The sequence below is a fragment of the Trichoderma harzianum genome (assembly GCF_003025095.1).
Source record: "Trichoderma harzianum CBS 226.95 unplaced genomic scaffold M431scaffold_1, whole genome shotgun sequence".
Taxonomy (NCBI): Eukaryota; Fungi; Ascomycota; class Sordariomycetes; order Hypocreales; family Hypocreaceae; genus Trichoderma; species Trichoderma harzianum.
Genome location: NW_020209249.1, coordinates 1,968,438 through 1,991,021, shown reverse-complemented (window position 1 = coordinate 1,991,021; position 22,584 = coordinate 1,968,438). Strand labels below are relative to the sequence as shown.

The 22,584-nt window shown below is 48.1% G+C and overlaps 8 protein-coding genes across 8 annotated transcripts; 5 read left to right on the top strand and 3 right to left on the bottom strand.

Annotated features, from left to right (window-relative positions):
- Nucleotides 1-565: 565 nt before the first annotated feature.
- On the top strand, nucleotides 566-943 carry M431DRAFT_489354 (hypothetical protein; the record flags this gene model as incomplete). Its single annotated transcript, XM_024916663.1, has 2 exons — nucleotides 566-596; nucleotides 654-943. 2 exons carry the CDS (start codon nucleotides 566-568, stop codon nucleotides 941-943), a joined length of 321 nt encoding a protein of 106 aa, XP_024780265.1.
- Nucleotides 944-1,905: 962 nt separating this feature from the next.
- M431DRAFT_619 (polysaccharide lyase family 7 protein) lies at nucleotides 1,906-2,687 on the top strand (the record flags this gene model as incomplete). The annotated part of the gene is made up of 2 exons (XM_024921601.1): nucleotides 1,906-2,343; nucleotides 2,397-2,687. 2 exons carry the CDS (start codon nucleotides 1,906-1,908, stop codon nucleotides 2,685-2,687), a joined length of 729 nt encoding a protein of 242 aa, XP_024780264.1.
- A 1,844-nt stretch (nucleotides 2,688-4,531) lies between these two features.
- M431DRAFT_618 (GMC oxidoreductase) lies at nucleotides 4,532-6,738 on the top strand (the record flags this gene model as incomplete). The annotated part of the gene is made up of 9 exons (XM_024921595.1): nucleotides 4,532-4,571; nucleotides 4,636-4,994; nucleotides 5,077-5,156; nucleotides 5,213-5,288; nucleotides 5,442-5,565; nucleotides 5,631-6,034; nucleotides 6,106-6,372; nucleotides 6,444-6,604; nucleotides 6,663-6,738. 9 exons carry the CDS (start codon nucleotides 4,532-4,534, stop codon nucleotides 6,736-6,738), a joined length of 1,587 nt encoding a protein of 528 aa, XP_024780263.1.
- Nucleotides 6,739-6,790: 52 nt separating this feature from the next.
- Nucleotides 6,791-8,770, bottom strand: M431DRAFT_515028 (hypothetical protein). The gene is made up of 4 exons (XM_024920262.1): nucleotides 8,336-8,770; nucleotides 7,988-8,121; nucleotides 7,082-7,935; nucleotides 6,791-7,056 (listed from the first exon to the last, which is right to left on the bottom strand). Exons 1-4 carry the CDS (start codon nucleotides 8,434-8,436, stop codon nucleotides 6,949-6,951), a joined length of 1,197 nt encoding a protein of 398 aa, XP_024780262.1. The 5' UTR covers nucleotides 8,437-8,770; the 3' UTR covers nucleotides 6,791-6,948.
- A 1,590-nt stretch (nucleotides 8,771-10,360) lies between these two features.
- Nucleotides 10,361-12,166, top strand: M431DRAFT_616 (hypothetical protein; the record flags this gene model as incomplete). The annotated part of the gene is made up of 1 exon (XM_024921593.1): nucleotides 10,361-12,166. The coding sequence occupies one exon, from the start codon at nucleotides 10,361-10,363 to the stop codon at nucleotides 12,164-12,166; it is 1,806 nt and encodes a 601-aa protein (XP_024780261.1).
- A 974-nt stretch (nucleotides 12,167-13,140) lies between these two features.
- M431DRAFT_190136 (hypothetical protein) lies at nucleotides 13,141-13,739 on the top strand. Its single transcript, XM_024913198.1, has one exon. The coding sequence runs from the start codon at nucleotides 13,268-13,270 to the stop codon at nucleotides 13,661-13,663; it is 396 nt and encodes a 131-aa protein (XP_024780260.1). The 5' UTR covers nucleotides 13,141-13,267; the 3' UTR covers nucleotides 13,664-13,739.
- On the bottom strand, nucleotides 13,387-17,454 carry M431DRAFT_526681 (hypothetical protein). Its single transcript, XM_024920688.1, has 4 exons — nucleotides 17,083-17,454; nucleotides 16,659-16,985; nucleotides 16,582-16,594; nucleotides 13,387-16,502 (listed from the first exon to the last, which is right to left on the bottom strand). Exons 1-4 carry the CDS (start codon nucleotides 17,216-17,218, stop codon nucleotides 13,817-13,819), a joined length of 3,162 nt encoding a protein of 1,053 aa, XP_024780259.1. The 5' UTR covers nucleotides 17,219-17,454; the 3' UTR covers nucleotides 13,387-13,816.
- A 1,690-nt stretch (nucleotides 17,455-19,144) lies between these two features.
- Nucleotides 19,145-22,002, bottom strand: M431DRAFT_104184 (hypothetical protein; the record flags this gene model as incomplete). Its single annotated transcript, XM_024911544.1, has 10 exons — nucleotides 19,145-20,239; nucleotides 20,308-20,378; nucleotides 20,432-20,675; nucleotides 20,765-20,952; nucleotides 21,014-21,104; nucleotides 21,170-21,299; nucleotides 21,360-21,602; nucleotides 21,673-21,738; nucleotides 21,806-21,836; nucleotides 21,894-22,002. 10 exons carry the CDS (start codon nucleotides 22,000-22,002, stop codon nucleotides 19,145-19,147), a joined length of 2,268 nt encoding a protein of 755 aa, XP_024780258.1.
- Nucleotides 22,003-22,584: the final 582 nt, after the last annotated feature.

The window sequence follows — 22,584 nt, the reverse complement described above, 5'->3', positions numbered from 1 at the left end:
ACCCTTGATCTTTCGTCTGCAGCAAGCCGACATGTCCAAAATTAGGCACAAACAAACCCGACAAGATTCCGCCCAGGTACAGTCACTTGCTGGTATTACTGTCTCTCCCCTCGCTTAGTGCATTAGTCAGCGCGCGACACCACCCAAGATGTGCACAGCATGACGCCTGAATCCTACATAATCCAGTACCTGGGATGTACTATTAGTACCTGGCAGTAATGCAAATGTCGACAAAGAGTCGACTTCTGTTTCAGATGGATGTCCTCGCTCAACATGCTGAATTGATAAGGGCTAAGTATTCGTCCTATCGCAAGGTCATCGTGATTCTCAAGACACGTACCATCACGGATGAGCATTTACTTCTATGGACTCCATACCGCCGTTACTTACGTGCTAAACATGGGGGATCTAGGCGTGGCGCAGTGGTCGTGTATACTTCATGTCATATGATCAGGCTCGGATGCAAAACCTCTGCTGCCTTGAGAGATTATGGACCTGTCGACGGCTTATTTACCTGGGCAAAGGTGGTCGGCATAATACGTCTATAGACAGATAGACAGATATGATGGGAATATTGGTTCAATATGCCTCGCAAAGTACGATCCTTACTTCCCAGGGAGGCTTCATCTTCTGACCCATTTATCGGTATGCAGAGAGGCATCGTCAGGCGTTCAGCGAGAGGCTGTTCGACAAAGCCCTTCTACTAAGCGAAAAGAAAATTCTCGGCCGGATCAGGCCACCATGGGCCAAACAACCTTCCTACATGAGTAAAAAGATTACCTTTCCTCCGCGACCAGCTCCTTCGGCGTGTCCATATTGTGAGACAAGGACTCCAAGTGACGCCGCAGTCAACGACGCTATTCGACCGGGCTGGCGAGCTTACCGCGTCTCTGGAGGTATTGAGACAGCAAATCCATGGATCCCCACTGGTACAGGCCATTAAGATAGTCGTCGTTGAATGGGCGCACGTAGCATTCCTCGGGAAAACACGTTCAGTTGAACAATATCCATGGTCGCTCGGCCTGCCAGCCAGCGTACATGAGGCGCCAGAGATATGTCAAATCGACAAACTCGCGCGCTATCTGTTCCATTGCAAAGATCTCCTTCGTATCACCAGGAAAGGAGAATATGCAGATTTGTTTAGAGATTTCGATGTAATACATCTCGAAGCCTTTCCTGGCATCTCTCGGCCGGTTATCAAAGAAGATTGCCATGTCCACGCTGAGATACAACAAAGTCCTTCATTAAGAGAGTCCACATACTGATGTGCAAATTCGTCCGAAGCTCGATGTTTCATACCTAACCCTTTATGCCGGGAGTTTTACAGCTCTGAACCCGCACCCTCGGATACACTTCCGAAATAGCAGGGGGGCGAAGTCCATCCATGAATGGGTCAATGCCAAACACTTCAAATGTTGCTAGTGTCAGCTGCTTGGCAAGCTGCCTTAAACGGCAATTGCAGGTACAAGGAAAGGTGGTTAGCGCCGGCTAGCCTTGAAGTGTGTGCCACAGGTAACTACCTCTCTAAGGAACTGCTGGCCTGAATGTCGGGCCGTTTCGAGCTTCCAAAACAAATCAGGTGTCCCTGTAGAGCCGCCCTTATTCGTGCAAAAATCCTGCAATTCATGGACTCGTATGCCTACAGTAGAGCTCGTACGGCGGATATTATGCCTCCAGTAGATCGGGCTCTAAGGGGCTCTGTGCTGATCGGTTGGGCGCTGGCCATTCGGGAAACAATCTGGGGTAGACTTAGGAATCACAAGGGATCTGAGACTGCGTTGTGGTTGACTCAGTTTTGTCTACGAGTATATATAGGGAGTAAGGTTCCCTCTCAAGTGTTCTCGTTCGTACATCAACATCAATCATCCTCTTTTCACTTCTAGTTCATACTTTCTTACTATCGCCATGTTCTCTCACAAGTCTGAAAAGGCGCTTCTTGCGTTTGCTCTTTGTTTCTCCGCTGCTTCTGCCTTGAACCCATCCTGTGCTCCAGGAGGCAATTTCGACCTTAGCAGATTCGTACTTCAGTTGCCAAGCGGCACCACCAACAATCCGGACCAAATCCCCGCCTCAAAGCTCACGGGCTGTGGTGGCTATCAAGATCCTGGCCACCACTACTTCTTCACCGAGTCTGGTGATGGCGCCATGGTCATGAAGGCCCCAGGTGGAGGAAACTGTGCTACCTTCCCGGGTGCACCACGCTGCCGCTCCGAATTCGGCGAGACTCAATCGTGGAGTTCCTCAGCTGCAACCAACCGCTTGACGGCTGACCTCCTCGTCACAACCGGCAGCAGCATCTGCATTGGCCAGGTGTTCCAGTCAAACTCCAACAACAAGCCTCTCGTAAGTCTTGCGGGCAAACCACTACGCATCACCTATGTTGCTAACAAAACCAGGCTGAGGTTTACTACAACGGCAATGGCCAAATCACGGTCGGTGTTGAGTTTGTTGCAACTGGTGGTCAAGGCCAGGACTTGAACAAGATTGGCACTGTCACCCCTGGCAGCCGATTTACTTACGATTTGCGCTTCGAGAATGGCCAGCTCCAGTTCGGTCTCAACGGTGGAGCATTGAAGACCCTGAAGCAATATTTCAGCACTCCCCAGGCTTTCTTCAAGATGGGTAACTATAACCAAGGTGGCGACGACTCTGATATTCACGTTTTCGGCCTCACTGTTCAGCACTAGATATGTGCCGTTCAATAGATGAACCAGAGGTTACATGTAACTAAAGAAGCATCTCTTGCATTTACATGTATATATTATGTTACGGACCAGTCTTAGGTGACGTAACACATAAATAAGGCAGAGGATAATAGCACGTGTTTCGGGGTTCACTTATTGTATTAAACTGCAGCAGTCATTGAACTTGTATTGATATTCAAAAGTCTGGTTCGCTTTAGTTATACCAAAGACACTTTTTCCATCCAATTTAGTAGCCCCTGGCCGTGCTGGTCTCGATGTGCATGATGTCACGGCAAAAGTGATTAAAGGCGCTAGCGATCCATTCTTTGCTCCGTCAACTTATCCTCATATCTAATACTTCTAACACTACACCGCGGCACATGATAAAGGATACCTGCATATTGTGGCATATGCACAGATTACGGAAATATTCGGTCCAGCGCGGACGGACATTCCACATGTTGATACGAGATAGTGGTGCTGTGCTACTCCTGGTAGGCCTGTGTGCGGAAGATCTGCAGCATATCCAGTTTCAAAGAAACCTAGCCTCGTGGGCCGAACTTGGCGTCCTGCCTATTCCGGGGTAGGCGTTAGTAATGTACCTAGTAACATATCGCGCAAAGTTGCACTCACTGAAATGCCACCCAACCACCTTCCGCACGCGGGCGAAAAAGCAGATCTTGGTTCAATAGGTAGCTGTAAAGTTGCTATAATTACTCCGTAGCTGCTACATGATGATGCCATTGGTGGTAAGATCACGGCCCGTATGATTCCCGGGACCTCGTACGAGTAGGCGAGACATGCGAACAGGCAGGCCCCTGAGATTCTAGAAGTATTTGCCGAGAGGTGTTTTCCATGTTCCCACCGGAGGCTCCGTTGTCGTGGAGTGCCTGATTGATAACTGGAGCCTCTGGGTCGCTGGGTCGCTGGATGGACCAGCTGGTCCAGAAACGGATGCAAGGACTCAGGGGCAGGAAGTGGATGCGCGGAACAAGCCAGAACATGCTGATGATTTGGATTGTCCACATGTGTTTGAAGAAGCATGCCCGGCCAGCTCGCCTTGGGATACTTTGTGGTGATGGCTGCAGTGGGCCGGCTGGATGGTCCCAAGGGTTCCGCCTGATGCACAACTGCATCGCCAAAGACCTTCTCAATATTAAGTCGAGGCAAGGGTCTCTCAATGTCGGACGAGTATTCGACAGCACCCATAGCCTGGCACCTGAATCCTACATAGTCCAGTACATGTACCTAAGATATACTATCAGTAGGCAGTGATGCAATTGTCGACAAAGACTTGACTTTTGTTTCAGATGGATTCCCTCGCCCAACGGGCTTAATTGGTAAGGGCTAAGCATTACAATTTGCACTGTCATAATGGTATGCTGATTCTCACGACGCGCATCATCACGGATCAGCATTGACTTCGATCTAGCATCTTATGGCCACAAAATCCATGTACCTAGCTTGTCAACTTGTGTAGTCCACTCTTTACACTAATCGGATATGCATAGACCGGAGAACCAATCATCAAGAGCCTCAAAGATGCGGCTCCAATGTATATTCTCCTACGGAGAATATACTATATCTCTTTTGGTGCTTGAAAGTGGCCGTTGTTGATGATTAGAATTCACTTGCACGCCACTTCCACCGCTTATGAAGGCTGCTCTACTATCACCGATATTTCGAGACCGTTGGCAAAAGAGCGTGTTTTAACGCCGAAAGTACAACAAAGCGACCAAATGTTATATAGGTAGCTTCAATAACTGTCAGGTAAGATCCATCGTCTGTCTATTGACCTTCAAATCCTCGGCAACTTATTCCTCGGCTCCCCAAGAAATACCTGCATCATGGCATCAGAGTCAACTTTTGACTTTATCGTTGTAGGAGGTAAGGATAATGCCCAATCCAGGAAAAAAAAAACTTCATCATATGTACTGACAAGTAGTAATAGCTGGCACTGCAGGCTGTGTTATAGCCTCTCGCCTGGCCAAGACATCATCAGCGCCTCGCGTGCTTCTACTCGAGGCAGGCGAGGGGAGCGATGGGCTTGCTCACATGGTCCCTGGCCAAAGAGGTACATTCTGGTGCTCTGATGCAGCCGACAAGCTTAACTATAGATACAAAAGTGTTCCCGAAGCCGAGCTAGGCGGACGAGAAATTCAGATTGACCGTGGCCGCGGACTCGGTGGCTCGACGGCCATCAATATTCTCGGCTGGGACTACAGCAGCCGCGAAGAAATGGACGAATGGGCGAGACAAGTCGGAGATGTGACATGGAGTTGGGCAAAAACTAAAGAGGTGTTTAAGCAGGTACGAGTACAGTGTTCTCGACGGGTGTGGCGGAACTGGACTTTCACACCATGGGCGTGTAAGACTAACCCGTCCTCGATAGGTGGAAACACTGCACGATGATACACCTGCAGAGTTTCACGAATACATCTACTCTGAGCCAGAATCTCGCGGCACTGGGGGGTTAGAAACACCCCCCTTCAATAAGTGCGGCGAGCTCAGCTAACCTTAATCTACAGGCCTGTCCATGTATCTCTTCCTTCCACCTGGGCGCCTGGCTTGGAGCTCCTTCTCAGCGCGGCGAAGGAATACGGAGTAAGTACAGGCATATGAGAAGCCTATTTGAGCCGTCGCAATGGATGTTAATATCGTATCATGACAAGATTCCCATGTTGCGAGATGTTAGCTCCGGAGATCTTGGGCTCGGCGTCCTTTCCATGACATCATACAACGGGCTGCGAGTCTTAGGCGGATTCATCATACCTGTCTGACATACCTCCTAATCTGATCATCAAGACGGAATCACCTGTGGCACGAATTCTGTTTGACGGGAAGAAGGCGATAGGAGTCGAGTTGACCAGTGGCAAGCAATGTTGGTTACTTCCCACTCAATCCTCTAAGATCCCTCAAATTGCCTCGACTAACACCGAATCACAGACTTTGCTACTCGGGAAACCATAATCAGTGCTGGTGCTATCGACTCGCCAAAGATTCTGCTGCTCTCTGGAATCGGGCCCCAGGATGAGCTGGCAAGCCACAGCATTCCCGTCACTTCGGTCCTCCCAGGACTTGGAAACAACTTCAAAGACAAGTGTATGGTCTATCTAAAGGCCCATCTACAGCCAAGTACAGCGCCTAGCATCAGCATGAGTGACATGGCCCGTTGGCAGCAGCAATGGGAAGAAGATCGAACGGGACCAATGGGTGTTGAGCCCTGTCGGATTGCGACGGGATACTTTAAGCTTGACAATCTAGAGACATTCACTGAGTTCCAGCAGCTTGATGAGCAGGCAAAGCAGCTGCTGGTGCGGCCGCGGACTCCTGCGTACGAGACAGCTCCAGTAAGTGAGATTGATGCAATGCGGTATGGTTAGGCTGAGTTTCTGATGGGCAATATTTACCACCTCAACAGGGAATTTTTGCGGATCCAACAACTGGCGGCTCCCTTTTCGGGACGCCTGTCATTTTGATGCACCCTCAATCGACGGGGAAAATCTCCCTCCGAAGCTCTGACCCGGCGGCAGCTCCTGTTATCCAGTTGAACTACCTGCAAAATCCCTATGATCGTCGAGTCCTTGTGGAATCGACCAAGAAAGTGATCGATTTCATATACAACTCCAAAGTCCCTGCCGTTGGACCCATCGTAGGCCTCACAGGTAAAGCAGACGAGGACATTCTGGTACAGCAGTCTCCAAAGATGAACTTTGATCACCCCCCATATCTGGGAATTCACTGACATGAAGCTTTCAGCAATTCGTTCGAAATTGCGTATCAACCGCTTGGCACCCCCAAGGTACAGTCAAGATGGGAAAGCTAGACGACGACACTGCTTGCGTAGGATCGGACTTCCGCGTCATCGGCGTAAAGAATTTGCGAGTCGCAGATCTGAGCGTGGTTCCCGTGACTTTGAGGTAAGTTTCGTCGAGGCGTTTTTCAGCGTCAGTTTGTCTTAACAAGTCTTTTGTTTAGCAACCATACCCAAGCCAGTGCGTACGTGATTGGTGAAATTGCTGCCCAAAAGCTTATCAGCGCCTATGGCTTGTAATCGTTTGATGCCCTAGACAAGTACTCAAGTGGTTGATATGAATCTATTTATACCTAGAACTAGATGAAGGTGAAGAGTAGGCTAAGCCGGCCCCATACACTGAGTATATATATTATACAAAAGAAAATCGATACATCCAAATGCATAGATAGAAATGGCGCTTTGGGGTATGTATTAATGCCAGAAACTCCGCAATCAACATGTTCCCCATTATCGGAACCAACTCGTCGGTCGAGGTCCCAGTCCACTCTTCTCATATGCCATGTCGACCATCTTCATCTGGGCAATGGAATCTTCCCTCTCGACCCAGTACTGCGTCTTGCGACCCTTGACATTTATTGACAAACTGCTCCAGCTGGTGTCTGTACGACATCCAATAGGTCTCGCCAGGCAGATTGGCAAACTCACCACCAGCTTCTTTCCAGGTGTAAGCCTTGCGGGACGATGTCTCTTCCCATTTTCTTATAACTGCGCCCTCCTTGGTGCGGATCTCGTTAATTTCCTTAACATCAATACGATGCCAAAAGACACCGTGGACGAGGCCCTGAAGAGTCAGCTCACGCTCCTGGTACTGTGTCTGGCCGGCTGAGAGAGTATCGTTGGGGATGATAGCTTCCTTGATATAAACAGTGACCCAAGAGGGCTTGATGATGGCTTCGCCCATGAGCGTGCTAGAGGCGATACCGATGCCACCATTGGGGAAGCGAAATGTGGCCTCGAACTCGTAGTCACACTTGTCGTGGATGCCGTCGGTAAAAGCCTTGGCATCGCAGCTAACGCATTCCTCGGGACTGTCGCCAAAGAGCAGACGCAGGGCCGCAAAGTTGTAGGTACCCATGGCCATAATAGCGCCGCCAGACAGGTTGTAGTTGAAGTGAATTTGGTTCTTGTTGCTAGCCCACCACGGAATCATGGATCGCGTCTCAATACGCTCGATCTCGGCGGGTTTGACGAGAGAGCGAAAGAGAGCCCAAGAAGGGTAGAAGCGGTTATGGAAGGCCTCGAGCAGCACAGGTTCATCTGGCTGATCCAGCTCAGGCAGGCTGAAAAGAATCTCGGCTTCGGTAGAGTTGGACGTGCAGGGCTTCTCAAGTAGGACGTGCTTGCCGGCGCGAATGGCACGGACAGCCCACTCGAAGTGAAGACCGTTGGGCAAGGGGATGAAGACGGCATCAATGTTGGGATCATCGAGAATTTCTGACAATCGGATGAGCCTGTGTCTGAGGAGAACTATGTGACTTGTATCTACCTTGATAGGTATCCTTGACTTCGAGGACGCCGTGGGTCTTTGCATACTCCTCAGCCTTTTTGCGATCGCGGGCGCTAATGGCCTGGACAATGACCTCGGGGTGCGTTTTGGCAGGTTTGAAGAGAGCAAGGGGACTGTAAGTATGTTTCCGTTAGCCACATAGATTTCTATTAGTAGAAAAAGAAGACAAGACAATGCGATAGGCTAAAGCTGAAGCTGTGGAGAGCTGGGCAGGGCCGGGTGATGTTGAAGAGTAGCATCGTCGCTTGGGACATCGGCTCTGGGACTCAACAAATCCAATCTAAGCCGCCCCAGATTTGAATGATGTAGTAAATAATCAAGGCCTACGCAATATCGGCCGCCCCTAAGACGCCGAATCTTATAGCATCGCTGCTCTTTGGGGGTGTGGGTGGGTGGAAGCATCCATAGATTCGACTGATAAGACCCATCTTGGGCTGTTGGCGTTGATGGTATTGGAACGTGCGATGAAGCTTTAAATCAAGAGAAAGGTTTATATTCGTAGTAGAGATATCAAAAAGGTAGCTGTCGTAGAGGCGAGGATGTTGTCTGATGACTGGAGGGAAAATGGCTTCTGTCGATCCAGCTGGCCATTGCAGTTATATATGTGTGGAAGCAGAGGATGCCGACGAACTGCGGAAATTGGTCGCTTCCATGATGATTCCTTCTTGTTGCTGGCTTGCGTGTCCTCTTGCGTGTCCCTGGACTCTTTTTAGTCTGTTGGCTGCACTGAAGGAGATCGAGATCCAAGGGAGAACATCAAAGCATCAAGAAAGCCTCGCGGAGGAAACAGACGGATCGGAGAGATACATGTAGATTTCAGCGCTGTAAGTGGACGATAGCGTTTGTGGCGTTCTAGCACCCGGCCGGCGCTATCCCTGTAAGGGCCGTGCCGCGCACATCAGGCCCACTGTGAGAGATGTCCACTCCACTATGAAATTGATCCCCGGGCCCTGTCAGTTAGCGTCACACCCGCTGTACTCCCTGTAAAATAGGCCCAAGTGCTGGTGCTTTTAGCTCCATCTGGAATTGAATTGCGCCGTTGCCGTTTTGTGGCTTGACCGGGGGATGCATCGCGGAAGCTACATGTACGTATTTCGACTTCAACGCTGCAAATGACTTTGCCCTCTCCAATAACAAGCTCGAAAATCACAAGGAAACGGCGAATTGCATTGCAACAAGAGAAATGTTGGATTCTCATTGCTGTTCGATTCCTTCAGGGTTCTCCGCCTGCAAAGTTGTTCCGTCGGTGGCGTCTCTTCCAGTTCACTCCGATGGTCCTGGCGTGAGTTTCAACTTCAATCATACGCCAACAGATAACTGAGCAGTTCGTCGTCACGTGCCTCCATCGAGATTCATTCTTGGAGCCATTATCGCCATCATGGCCATGGGTCCAGAAATTCGAGGCGAACCTTGCAGGAACTTTGTTTTTTGTTCAGCCAGCAGCCTCAATTCGCCATGCAGAGGTGCCCTGTACAGGACATGCAGTCAAAACATTCACAGTCAAACTGTCTTGAATCCTTCCAAGCATTTAATTGTGCCCGCATGTTGACTCCATGTACGTTAGCTGCTGAAAGTTGGAGATACACATCTCAGTGTTCTCAAATGCACCTCTCCTGGCCGTGATAGCAAGAGATTTGCAAGTGGTGTGGTGTGTGGTGGACAACGCACCAAGGCAACTTCAACTTCGATATCAACCATTTCACCTTCTAGCCACATCATTTCGCGATGGCGATTCTTCTTCGGAAACTTCTTCAAAGCTTAAAGCTTTATTTGATCTCATTTTGTCCTCTTCTTGGTGCTGCCTCGAATACGCAGTGCGAAAGACAAAACTTTCCACAAAACGACTCATCCAAGGAAGAATCCGGACTGGGGAAAAGCCCTAATAAAGCGCCACGAATGAAAGAGGCATATACTCGTACATGTATGGAGCTGGTGGTGAGACTTGGTAGCGACGTGACCTCGCTCTTCTTCCTCGTACTTTTGGCCGTAGCCTCTCGTCAAGTCCATTGCGTATACGTGCTTCACGCCACCAAGGATGCTGCCGTTGTCACTAGATCTGTTATCTCTTGCGAGGCGTAGAACGAGATAAGAGAGAGCAGATATTGTCACACGAAGAAGCGGCTTCTCAATACGTACCTAGAACATCAAAGGCCTTGAAACTATAAGGCTAGCCCAGCCCATTGACTCATAGCCTAGGCGTTTTCTTGAGCCTTATAGTTTGAACTGATGCAAAATTCGAGTTCAAGAGACGCATATAAGGAGGTAAGAAGCCCTCCAATATCCAAAAAGAAATCTCCCACCACAAATACTCTCCAAGACAATCCTCCGCTCGATATCAGTATCACTGCAAAGATGTACCCTGACAACCAACCCAGTGATGCCTCTGGCGCTGCCAACTTGTTTGGGAATCTCCCTCCCGGTGTGCCTGGAGCAGGAGCAGCCTCGACTGGTAATAACACACAGGCTGGAACAACAGCACAAGTCCCAAATGCCGCTGATGCACCTGAACCAACCAATCACTTTGTCAATGCTGCTTCCATGAGCTTAAATCATGCTGCCCAGGTCATGGAGGCACATTATGCTGCCATGTTGACGGAAAGCGCCTCCATGGAAAACGGAGCTGGTCATCAAGCCGACAACTTTGAGCATATCGCCCACCCTAATAACTTTGAGTATATCCCGGAGTCTAACAACTTCCACCTTCCGCACTCCAACAACCTCGACCTTCCGCGCCTTAACATTTCCGACCTCCCGCACCCTGACGAATTCGAGCGCGCCCTGCTTGAAGGTTTAGAGGAACTCCCGGAAGACGCAGACTCTGCCTTCCCGGTCCAGCAGCAACTGGATGAGCAGCCCCAGCAGCTGCTTCAACCCAATGTCCAGCAATGGCAGCCACAACCCAATGAGGAGCAACAGCAGCCGCAACAGCAGCCGCAACAGCAGCCGCAACAGAAATTGGATGAGAAAATCAAGCTACTGAAGGACTTAACTGAGCTACTGGAAACTCGACACAGTGTATCTCCCGCTCAACTTCAGGAGGGTTTAAATCAGCTGCTGGGATCTCAACAAAGTGCATCTCGCGCTCCATTTCAGGAGGATTTAACTCAGCTACTGGAACCTCAACAAAGTGCATCTCCCGCTCTATTTCAGCAGAGTGCAGTGCCAGCTATGGCTCAACCTACCCAGCAGCAGCAGCAGCAGCAGCAGCAGCAGCAATCTAGGGCAAGCCCTTTCCCCCAACGACAACCCGATCTTCACGCCATGCTTGAAAAAACCTCCATAGTCACAGGCAATATCAAAGAGGTTTACGCGAAGACCAGCGAGTGTGTTGGCTGCGTGAACATGCGGGTGATCCAAGGGATATCTAGTAGGCAACAGGAGTTGGCTACGTTCCAAGTCAATAACCAAGTGCTTCAGTGGGTCAAGGACTGGGTGAAAGAAAATGCAAAGGATCCCAATGCCCCAATCTTGAGGGACACCCCCCCAGCACCCGACGCCAACGGCAACTGGAACGTGTACGAAATTTTGAACGGCTACAACCGGAGCTTTAGTTCTCTGTACCTGAGGGCAATGTCTGCCTCGCGTGACCTGAAGAAGGTCCTTCAAGGTCTACCGCATGAGTGGATTTTCGGAAAAGGGCCCGATGTCGTTCCTGAAGAACTTCGTCGAGCCGTGATTGAGTGCCACACAGTCGCGCTCAACACTTTCAATGCACTTTTGGCCTTTATGGAGCACGATAACAATCTTCTGCCACACAGGTTCACCGATAATTGGAACTTTGACGTCCTAGGCACCATTAATCAGACCCAGGGCAATCAGACCCAGGGCCAAGGACCAAAACCCTCCGATGCGATACGCTACCTTACAGAGAAATGCCATGAAACGATTTCCGCCCACACCCGTTATGTTCACAGCCTCTTGCGAGACCTCCGCCCATACCCTGTGCTGCCAGGCCTACAGCAAGTTCAAGCCATTACCGATGACCAGCTTCAGATGCTACTGCAACAACAACAACAAGAAGCCGCGCGAGACTGCCCAATGCTATCAGTCTGCCCATATACGGCGGGACCTGATACAGACAACGAACAGATTAAGATGCTGGAGTTTTGTGTTTTCTACCGCCTTAATTTCATTCTGCAGAGACTCCCCCGGATGTAAGTCTAGGGCGAAGCGTCTCTATGCACATATGGAGCAATTATGGATAATCGTTCATGTTATCATTTCACATTGAAGGACATTCTTCTCAACGTGCCATGCTGGTTATGGCATGCAGTTCACCGAGAAAAGAAAACAAGGAAAAAAGAAGGGAAAAAGAGAAAAGGAAAAAAAAAAGACTGTTTTTGTTTGTTCAATGGTTTGGTTATGGTTGGATTGTTTGTTCACTGGATTGGGTACGGAAAGATTGTCTGTTCAATTGGTTGGTTATGGAAACATTGTTTGTTCAATGGGTTGGCTATGCGTAGATATCTACTAGGTACCTAGGTAGTGAAAAATACAAAAAAAGTCTGCTTTCGTAACCACCTTGTACACAATGCATGCTAGCTCTGTGATAGATTAACGCATGGTTTTCTTTCAAGATGGTGTGTCTATGGCCATCTATTGTACTTAGTATCCATGATTGTGATGTATCGAATGATGACACTTGGTAGTGTCCATGTTCATATCATCTACATTGTACCCTCGCATTTTAAAATCCAGCGATGTTGAGCGGCAGTCTGTTTCAACATCATCCCATATGCAAGGGAGAATATAAATGGGGAAGAAGTAACACACGTTGAATCTAGTTCCCTTCTCCATTGTCACTTTACTGCCGTTTTCGAATGTGACGCGATGACGAATAAAGTATATCTCATCAACAAGATTCACTTTCTAGCGCCGCAGCAACAGTCGCCTGGAGCAACAAAAGTATGATACACGAGTATTTCTTGGTGAGATAGGGGCTTCCATTTAATCTTGATGGCGTAGTTCGGAAATTTCATGCAGTGCCAATCTAGGTTCTTCCCAAACTCTGTCGGATTAAGCCGCAGTCACTGCGTGCGTGTACCTACCTACCTAGGTACTTATATAAACAACAGTCGTCCCCCAGCATTGGTGTTTGTTTTTTATTCCACCCCTCACACACATTCTTTTACCCCTTCAAATCATTCCAATTTCACTCTACTACAAGTACCAAGTCATATTTGCTAGATTCTGATACATTTTATCTATTATCTACATCCAGACACTGCCGATCAACTGAATTCCATCCCTTCAGTAACGATGGATCCGGACGTGGGAACCCCCCAAACAACATTAAGATATTTCCTCTTGCACTTCGAGTTGGCTGGAGTTACAAGTGTTTTGATGAACTCTCCGGACATTGGTTGCACAGTACTATTGGCAGGCTCAGATCATTGGAATTTCGAAGCTTTCAAATCTAGTGATGTGGTATTGATGTGGGTCTTTATTTATCGACTCTACCTCTATTCTGAGATGATGGAATATCTACTCTGGCTTTATGTCAAATTCTTCTTGGGTCAAAGCACTCAATTCACCAGAGATGGCTATAAACCCATGTATGCTAAACCTCAGATTATACAGATGGGTGCAGTAATGTATGGATACCAAGTATTGTTGCCTCAAAGCTTAGTGGCACTGTCGTTCCTGCGAAGATAAGAAGGATTGAGAAAAGGGAGGATATATCAAGTAATTTAGATATACATTGGGTATCTGAGAAGATGTTATATAGTTATAAAACTGTGGATTATGTCCAAATAATATGAAACCCCTCACTAGGTGCACGCTTGTAAAGATGGTCAATATGCCGAGTTAAGATTTGAAGCCAGCTTCGGCCTTTCCCGCGCTCTTTTCAACAGTAAACCAGGGTGGTAATTGTTCGTCATCCCCTAACTCAGTGTTGGGTAATTTGTCGATATAGGTATCCGCAGGAAGGAACATCATTGCTCTTGGTGTAGTAGGATTAAATTTCGACTTTGCAGACCTTGGCTCAGACTTAGGAGACGAAGTGTTGATGGTGGTTTTGACAAATGGCGCATCACTTCTACCCATCTGCCCATTCACCGCAGAATGTGAGATATGATCGTTGGCTCCGATCAATGCGTCTGTGGTAGCAGCCCGTTGAGTCAAAACGTGATTCAGTCCCATTTTCCTCGTTCCTCTCTGCCCATCAGTGATATCATAAATCCGGTTAGTGTGGAAATCCGATGTCGCATCTCGGATAGAGTGTCTTCTTTGGCCGGATGGATCAGAAAGCCGTTTGGAGGAGCCATTAGTAGAAGCAGATTGGCGACCGTGAACCGGACAACTAGGACAACTAATAACCTCGACTCTCTCAAATTCCGACTCATCATGGGCACTCTGGGGGTGTTGATGTTGGCATTCAGTGTGAGACATCCCATCATCAAGTGGGTGTTGTGAGTCCTTGTCAGAGTGTCGCTTTCCAACTCTAGAGTGCAGTATAGTATTTATCACGGAGTCTGCAGAAGTGGCCCTTTCAGACTGTGGATCAAATTTAGCTGCGTCGGTAGATGCAGCTCTCCGTTTAGGCTGACGGCCTCTGCTTACAGAGCGTACTGACTTTGTTATGCCGCGGTTGAGCGGAGAAGCTGTCGACTTTTGCTTTGCATTGTTGGTGAATGCTTGGTGACTACTGACACTGTTGTTGCCATAGCCTCCCAGTTTAGAGCCATCATCAGACACCTGTGAATGCACATTAGGAGGAGTTATCCCAATTGTAGAACTTCGGTAATAGTCTACCGCCACGGGCGTAGGGATGTATGCTCGAGTCCCAGGCCCCAAGAGACTAGGACTCGCAACAATGGGTATCATATGATCCATCGCAGAATCTGCTCTAGTACTGTGCTGGCCATCGTTTGCCAGATTTAGAGACGGAGGGCGGCCAATAGCTAGCCCGGTTTGATGATGATCCGTGTTGTGTCTATTTCTCGACTCGGCTCGTTGAGAAATTTGCTCGATATGCTGCGATACTGCGCTCGGGATATTTTGCGGGCTTAGTGATGAATCAGATCTGCCTCTAATCCCAGAGCGACTGGCATTCCGTGACTTTGGTGACGAGGGTCTTGAAGGATTCTTCCCATTTGGGGACTTTACGCGCTGCGCCTGCGCCTCTGTGGACGATTTTGACTTTCCAGTTCTGTTGGACGACGTGTTCGATCTTGGAGACTGTGAATATTGGGATCTGGTCTGCTGTAGCACCGGACCTCCGTTTATGATCTCACTCTCGCTCGTTATATTCGGTGAGGGGGTGATATTCTTGATCGCTGCCCATGGAAAGGGCTCTGCTTTCCGCCCAACCGGCGTACTGGGAGTCCACTCTCCACCGACGACTGGAGTCCGGATTATGCTGTCGTGTGGTCGCCAAAACCAGCGGGGCGACGTTGTAGATGCAGCAAATGGAGTTGTCGGAGAGAAGGAATCTGCCCCATGGCTAATGGTCACATTGCCGCCATAGATACGTCGCTCAAACTCATTCTGGAAGGAGTTTGAGGGATATCCGCTCAGGGGAAGGCCACTGTGAGGATATGGTGTGCTATCTTCTGGCGGTCTTGGATTGGAACGAATTGTTTGCGTTGAGACCTCTGATTCATTGGACCTGACTGATTGTATCGACTCTGCAGATCTTATGGATATTGCGCTTGGAAGGTTATCCTCAGAGGTTTGCTGATTTTGTGTCGAGGTTGGTGACTGCGGAATAACAAGTCTTGGACGCACAGCCATGGGGGTTGGACTAGGGGCAGAAGGAGTTGGAATATTGCCATCTGCTGCATTAGTCGTCTGGCTATGGTCCACTGATCCGAATGGAGGTGGAATCGAGATGGAAGGCGCTGGTCGCTTTGCCGTTTGCTTGGGGGAAGATTTTTGCTGGGTTTCCCCAATCAACTGGAGTGGAGATGTCTGTTTGCCTTTCGTCGTATCCAACACTTGAGGGGGAATCGAGGTATCGGTAGGCGGCGACTGCTGGGTCATAGACGGATCTAGAGCTTCAATAACACGGTGTGTCTTGGTGTATACTGAGCTCTGGCCATTGGCATGAGAAGGCAGTTCGAGCGCGCCAACAGGTTTGTTCAAAGCACTGGCGTCTGGTCGATAAATCATCTTGGCATAAGGCGGGTTGGTCGTGTCCACAACCAGCAAGTCTTTTTCACCTCTCCCCAGCAGACCATATACTTTCACTTCTCCCTCCTGTATGCCTATAACGGCACTGGTGCCAGTGTATGTTGCTTCATCTTCGACGCCAGTGCGGTTGCAGAAGACGACGATGATTTCGTCTTCATTATTAGAGCGGATAAGTGGTTCTAATCGCGTGACCCAATATGTCAATGTATCCATGTCTGGCTCATTGGGCATTCGACTGTAGTGGCGGCGGTCCTCTCTGGTCATCCATGCCATGGAAACAATGACGAGATTAGATTCGACTTCAAGTACATGAAAGGCGAACTCGAATGCGTGCCATGGTGCTTCAAATTTATAGGGACTAAGAAATGTAAATTAGCACACGACACATGACGTTGGAAGAGTACAGGTATGTTAAAGCTCAACACCTGTTGACTTACTTGATATCCATGCCTTGTAACACACTGTTAGTAAAATGTTGCATAGAATAGGAACGAAAGTTTGTTTGTGGACTCACAGATGCCAATAGAAGTATTGCCGAGTCCTGGAATATATCCATCGTAGAATCCACGATTCCCTTCTAACGCCCATGACTCATCTGTGTAGTAAAGGAAAGACTTCCGATAATTGGCGATTGTTTCCCCATCACCATTCACCACGATGGCCGAGTTGTAGTACTCGGGGCCTGTGGGCCATTTGGGAGACACGTCGACTTTCTCTGGGTATCCAACAAGAACGGTGCAGTTGTACTTCAAGGCCATCGTCCGAGCCCATAGCGCAGTGATTCCCGAGCCTGAGGGCTCAAGAAATGGTGAGATGTCTTGCAGAGACTTAAAATTGTAGCCTAGCGGAAATCAGGTCATCTACCAAACTCGCTTGGTGTTTTGTTGCCGCAATATACGAGGTGAGAGCTCAGCGAGCAGACATAGGGTGATTCATACCAGAAAACGCCAGCTCGGGCAAGACAAGAAGGTCCAGATCCTCTGGATTTGCTTTGGAAAGCACTGCATCGGCACGGTTCAGATTGTTGTCAACATCGCCCACCTGGGGTGCAAACTGCAAACACCCGATTCTCATCTTCGTTGAAACGCCTCAGACCGCAAGACCAAGATAACCAAGCCAGCCTCTTTCCTTTCCCCTAAGCTTCCAAATATCTGCAAGAAAAATTGGAACTGCAAGTCAGGGTTTCCGTATTGCTAAATCTTAGTAGAATCTGAAGAATGGGAAGAGGCGGGCTGGATGGATGTGAGGGGTGGACGGCTCTTAGTGTGAAAGGGAGCCTCCAGATTATTTATCTCCCCCCCTATTACGGCTGGGAAAAATTGAAGCGAGGGCCGTTAGAAAGAACATACTACAAGTACTGCCTATTGCGCCTTTTACGCCAAGTAAGGAGGTGGGAGGGTCAGGAAGCAGCGGAACTGTCGTAGCCCATCTGTCCTTGACAAGTTCGCTGTCGTTATGTATGTTGGTTGAACATCTGTAGCAGTGTGCATGTGGGTACCTGTAATAGCCAACGGTAGGCCAATATTAACCGCTCAGTGACAACCCCGCTGCATCCTTGATCATCTGCTTTTGGCGCGGATTGGCTGCAGACTGGAAACACCTGCTGGGCGCGAACAGATGGTGGGAGCCTTAGCCTATTAGAGTAAACGAGGAATAACACTAGCCGGGGGAAATGGGCCCATTCGCATGTAATTTGAACCAACACTCGGTAGCATTGAAGAGAAGTTCCTGTGACAGTTTACCAACCCGAAGCATACTTCTTGTCCTCGGCAAATCATGCCCAAATCTTCACTTTACCTGCGAACTCAGCAGAGAGTCTACTCGTATGATAACAACATATATGGAAGCAAAGATATTGTTAGATACCTAGTACCCAGGTAGGAGTTGGGTTCAATAGGTAGGTTCAATAGCACCAGGCATGCACGAAGTGCTACGTGCGTAGTAAAGTAACTCGTTCCTCAATTAGTCAACGCGGCAAGTATGTAGCTCTCCTGTAATAATTTATTTAATCAATTATTTTTTAGCATGCATATGAAAGATTTCAACCCCATACCTGTCATTTCTAGCATACGTTCATTTCTGTTATCATTTCCGGTCACGCGTCCGATATTCTGCTACAATTCATATACGTACGTAAAGCTTCGGCTTTTGACTTATTGCGGCTACATGTACTCTGCTTTTCTGAACACCACGCCGCCTTTATAGAAAAAAATTACTACTACGGCAGGATTTTCTCACCAAGTGCCAATACCTAAGTGTGGAATTACCTAAGCAAAAATTGCAAAACCCGCCGGGCATAGTCTTGACATGGCTCAACTAAAGCGCGAGGTGAATATTCAAATAAACACGCTGAGCGATGACGAAACGCAATGCCTATTCGGTAGTTTGCTCGAATGATGTATGGTCAGGATTAGCCGCCAAGCCGTCGGCGGCAACGAAGCGGCAAATCACTAGCCGAAAAACGAAGTAGACATCGAGATAGAAGGTAGGTACGGAGCAGGTATAGGTTATGTTCACGCTATTTACCCTTATTTCTTATTTCTTCCCTTTTCGAATATGAAGCGGTGAACTAGTAGAACGACAACATAGAATGCCTTGATCTCTCCGTATGTCATACGCCCTCGTTTATGTCAAATGTCCGAGAACAGGGTAGCTATTGCTATTATTGTAAGAGTGGGCGTGCATTGAAGAGAACAGCGATAAAGGCTAGAGGATAATGAAATCCTTCAAATAATAGATTGTACATTTGCCAGTCACCCTTGGCAACATATTGCTATGTAAAGAAAATACAACTGAGGGTGATAGAAAAACACAGCGAGTATCTGACTCTTATTGAGAAAAAGGTCAAAAGAAAATGCACAAATAGCGCAGGTACAATACCGAAGTAGAAGGCAAATGTCAAAGAAAAATGAAAAGAAGCAGATGAGACAGTTAAATGGGAAAGAAACGAAAAAAATGCTGATGAGCATGAAGACCATGGCTCTATTGATGTGCACCAATTCAGTTAGCTCCTCCCTTGTCCTCTCTGCCGGTGTTTTGACCGCACTTTGGAGACATTCCATATGCTTCATTCCGGCACTCTTCCTGTAAATTTTCAACGCCATGAGATGTCGTAGAAGGGCGAGTAGGAGTGTCCACCGCAGCAGTTGGATATCGTTGCATCAATGGATACATGGTGAACACATCGGAATATGGTGCGGGGCTATAGTACGACTGTCCGAACGAGTTGTACATAAGAGGACCACCTTGTGGTGTCATGGGGTGAGCCATTAATGATTGGATCGGGTGAAATCCATAAGGCGAATAGGTATAAGGCTGAATGATTGGGTAGAAGCAAGACGCCGCTGACTCAATACTATACGCCGGAGAAGGCTCTGCAGTAGTCTTTGTCGGAGACTTGGTTGGAGTTTCCAAAGTTTTTTGATCGTCATTTGTCGCGCTGTTCCCAAATTCGACGTCCTTGGAATCGCGGAGATGCTCATCTAACTTGCCTCGGTAACTGTCATTGGAACAAAATTCTGGTTCGTGCGTGCTTTGGATAGCTTTTGCTCCTCTTGCTTCCTCTTTGACTTCGGCATTGTCAGTCAAATTCTCCTGTTGTATTTTATCTCTGCCCTTGGTGGTGCTGCGCCCTTCTACATCTTCAAGCTCGGTCTCCTTGACATAGCTAATCACCGGTAGCTGGCTAGTGGAGCTATTCTTCGGATTAATTGGGAGGCTAACAAAGGCAGCAGAGCTTTCATCGCTGATGGTAGGTCTGGTAATGGTGGAGTGGGTATAGCGTCCAGCATTTGTTCGAGGAAGAGGATGAGATCCATCTGCCTTTGTAGGAGAGACTTTATTGTCCTCCTCGTTGTCGGCCACGGTTGGAAGATATGTTGCCGATAACCCTGCAGTTGGAGGAATGAAACTGTCAGCAGTCATAATACGGTTGCCACGACCATGGTGAGGGCCCCCTTTGGTCCCATGCCAAGTGGACGGAGCGCCAATGAATGTTCCTCTTTGAGATCCATTAGTGGCGTAAGAAGGCCCATTGAACATTCTCGTACGCTTCCTCTCAACTTTGATAATATGGCCATCAATAGGCTTGCGGTGCTATTAGAAGCGTTAGCGATGGCCGCATCAATGTGTAGGACCTCTGCCAAAAGACAGAGCCAACTCACATAATTCATGATAGCCTTATCAATAGAATCGGGTCGGACAAACTCTACAAATCCAAAACATGTTGTAGTAGCTAAGTTCAAACGTTAGTCCTACTAATGAGCAAGCGTATAAAGGAACACTTACTTCTGTCACCAACTTGAGGAATTTCTTTTGTCGCAACCTCAGCACAGAGCACTTTGCCGCACTGGCTTGCCAGAGACTCCAAAACATCCGCCGTCATATTCAAGGGTAGATTGCCAAAATATGCCGATCGACGATCTTTCTCGTACTGTGCATAGCTCTGCTGGTCGCTTTTCTTGTGCTGCTGCCGAGTCTCAGCCTTGGGGTCGTATGCGTCAACCCGAAAAACCGGGTGGCCCTCAAAGGCCTATACTCGTGGAATCAGATGTTAGCTCGATTCTGATACGAGTTAAGCTAGAAGAAGGAGGCGATAACCAATCAGCAGACATTACATACCTTTATTACAGATCGCGAAGAGTCATAGCGTTTGTAATGAACGACAATAGCAGGCGGGAAATTCTCTGTCTTGTGGCTGTTGAGACCCAGAGGATATGCCTTGGCTATTGGTCCTAGGGCACCAAGAAAATCTATAGCTTCTTGTTTAGTCGTTTCAGCTCCAGAGAGCTTATAAACAAGAAAGCATGCTATGGAGGACCTTGGTTAGTTTGCCATTTTGAAACGACCGAAGAGGAGTGGTATAGCTACAATGAGCAGTGGCCTTCTCGACACGACAAGGGCGGCCGAGTATAACAGCACCGTTGCCGTGTTCTCCAGCATTCTCAGCATCAGAATCGCACTGTAAATGAGTTTTGAGTTAGCAAATAACGTGCTTGTTAGCTCAGGCGTGATATCTCTGCTTACCGTGAACTGACAAAAAGCAAACGGCATCTGACGACTGTCTCGACGGATCTTGACAAAGACTGTGCCAAATTGCGAGAAGTATTTAGTAACTTCAATTTCTAGTTTTCGGTCGTCGAAGGTTTGAGTTAGACTTGAAAGTATTGGTTAGCAAGAATTGAGGAGGGGCCTTGATTTTGTAGCAGCAACTTACTTGGCGACGAACACGTAGGCTGACGATGGATAAATATTCTGCGCATTAACCTGAAGAGGCTCACGAGGAATCAGAGACCAGTTGCCATCCGTTTGTGACGCCTGTTCTTCGCCCCCGTTTGAGGCCTCTTCAGCACTATTTTTCGCTTCCATCGAGGATGAAGCCCTGCACTCCGCTTCTGAATTTGGTCGATCAGTAAACACATCGTCGCTGTTGGTATTTCCAACTTGAAAGGCAAGTGAGCTAGACAAATAAGTTTAGTATACAGCATGAGAAATCAAGGGCACAAGGCTGAGGGTAGAGGCATGAATACCTTTCATGCTCAGCACACTTGGCACTCTGGGCAATCAAGTTGCCGGACGAGGCAGGTCGCTTAGGACTTTGACACTGTTAGAACCCGAGGAATTCTTTTCTCTGAAGACAATACAGGCTTGGGTATGACTGACGTGTTATCCTGTTTTGGCAAGCTACGTAGGCCTTTGCAATTTTAGCGACTGAGGAGAAGGAAGCGAGAAGATATAGCATGCTACTTACCAGGGTTGAAAACATTCTCTTGATCAGACGAGAGCTGGCGGAGGATGTCGAAGGACGATGCCTTCATGAGTGTCTTCTTCGGATGGCGAAGAGAAGAATGCGCTGGCATCTTTGCGTTTCTGAAAACATGTGTCAATGTTGTGATCAAGGGAAAGAGGTAAAAGCTGATAGTGAGGAGAGAAGAAATAATATAATATTGATAGATGAAAGAACAGCAGTGGAGAGATGGAAGGGAGGTGGAAGAAAAGTAAGTTGTGGGAAAAGTGAGGAAAGTAAAGCGAGAGCGCAAAGAAGAAAGAGGAAAAGAAGATAGAAGTAGAAGGAGAGGAGAGGAGAGGGATAGAGGCCGCGCGTATGTACGCGGATTCAACTTACTTGCTTTCACAAAGAGGGCCTAGTAAAAAGAAACTCTGCCTAATGCAATGAAAACTGACCCAAAATCGGCCTTGATGACGTTCGATGGACAAAACGCGACTGGGGTTCCCTCCAAGAAAGAGAGAAGAGTAAATGTAGAGTAACGACTAAGCGACAGATGATTCTGAGAGCAGTTTTGAACTGCTTTGTGGTGGTGGAAGACTCGCAAATCCGGATGAGGTTTGGCTTTGAAAAAGGCGGTTGATGGTGGACGATTAGAAGGTTGAGGATTGGAAGTGAAGTGGAGAGGGGGTAAACATCAAATGGATTGGAGATG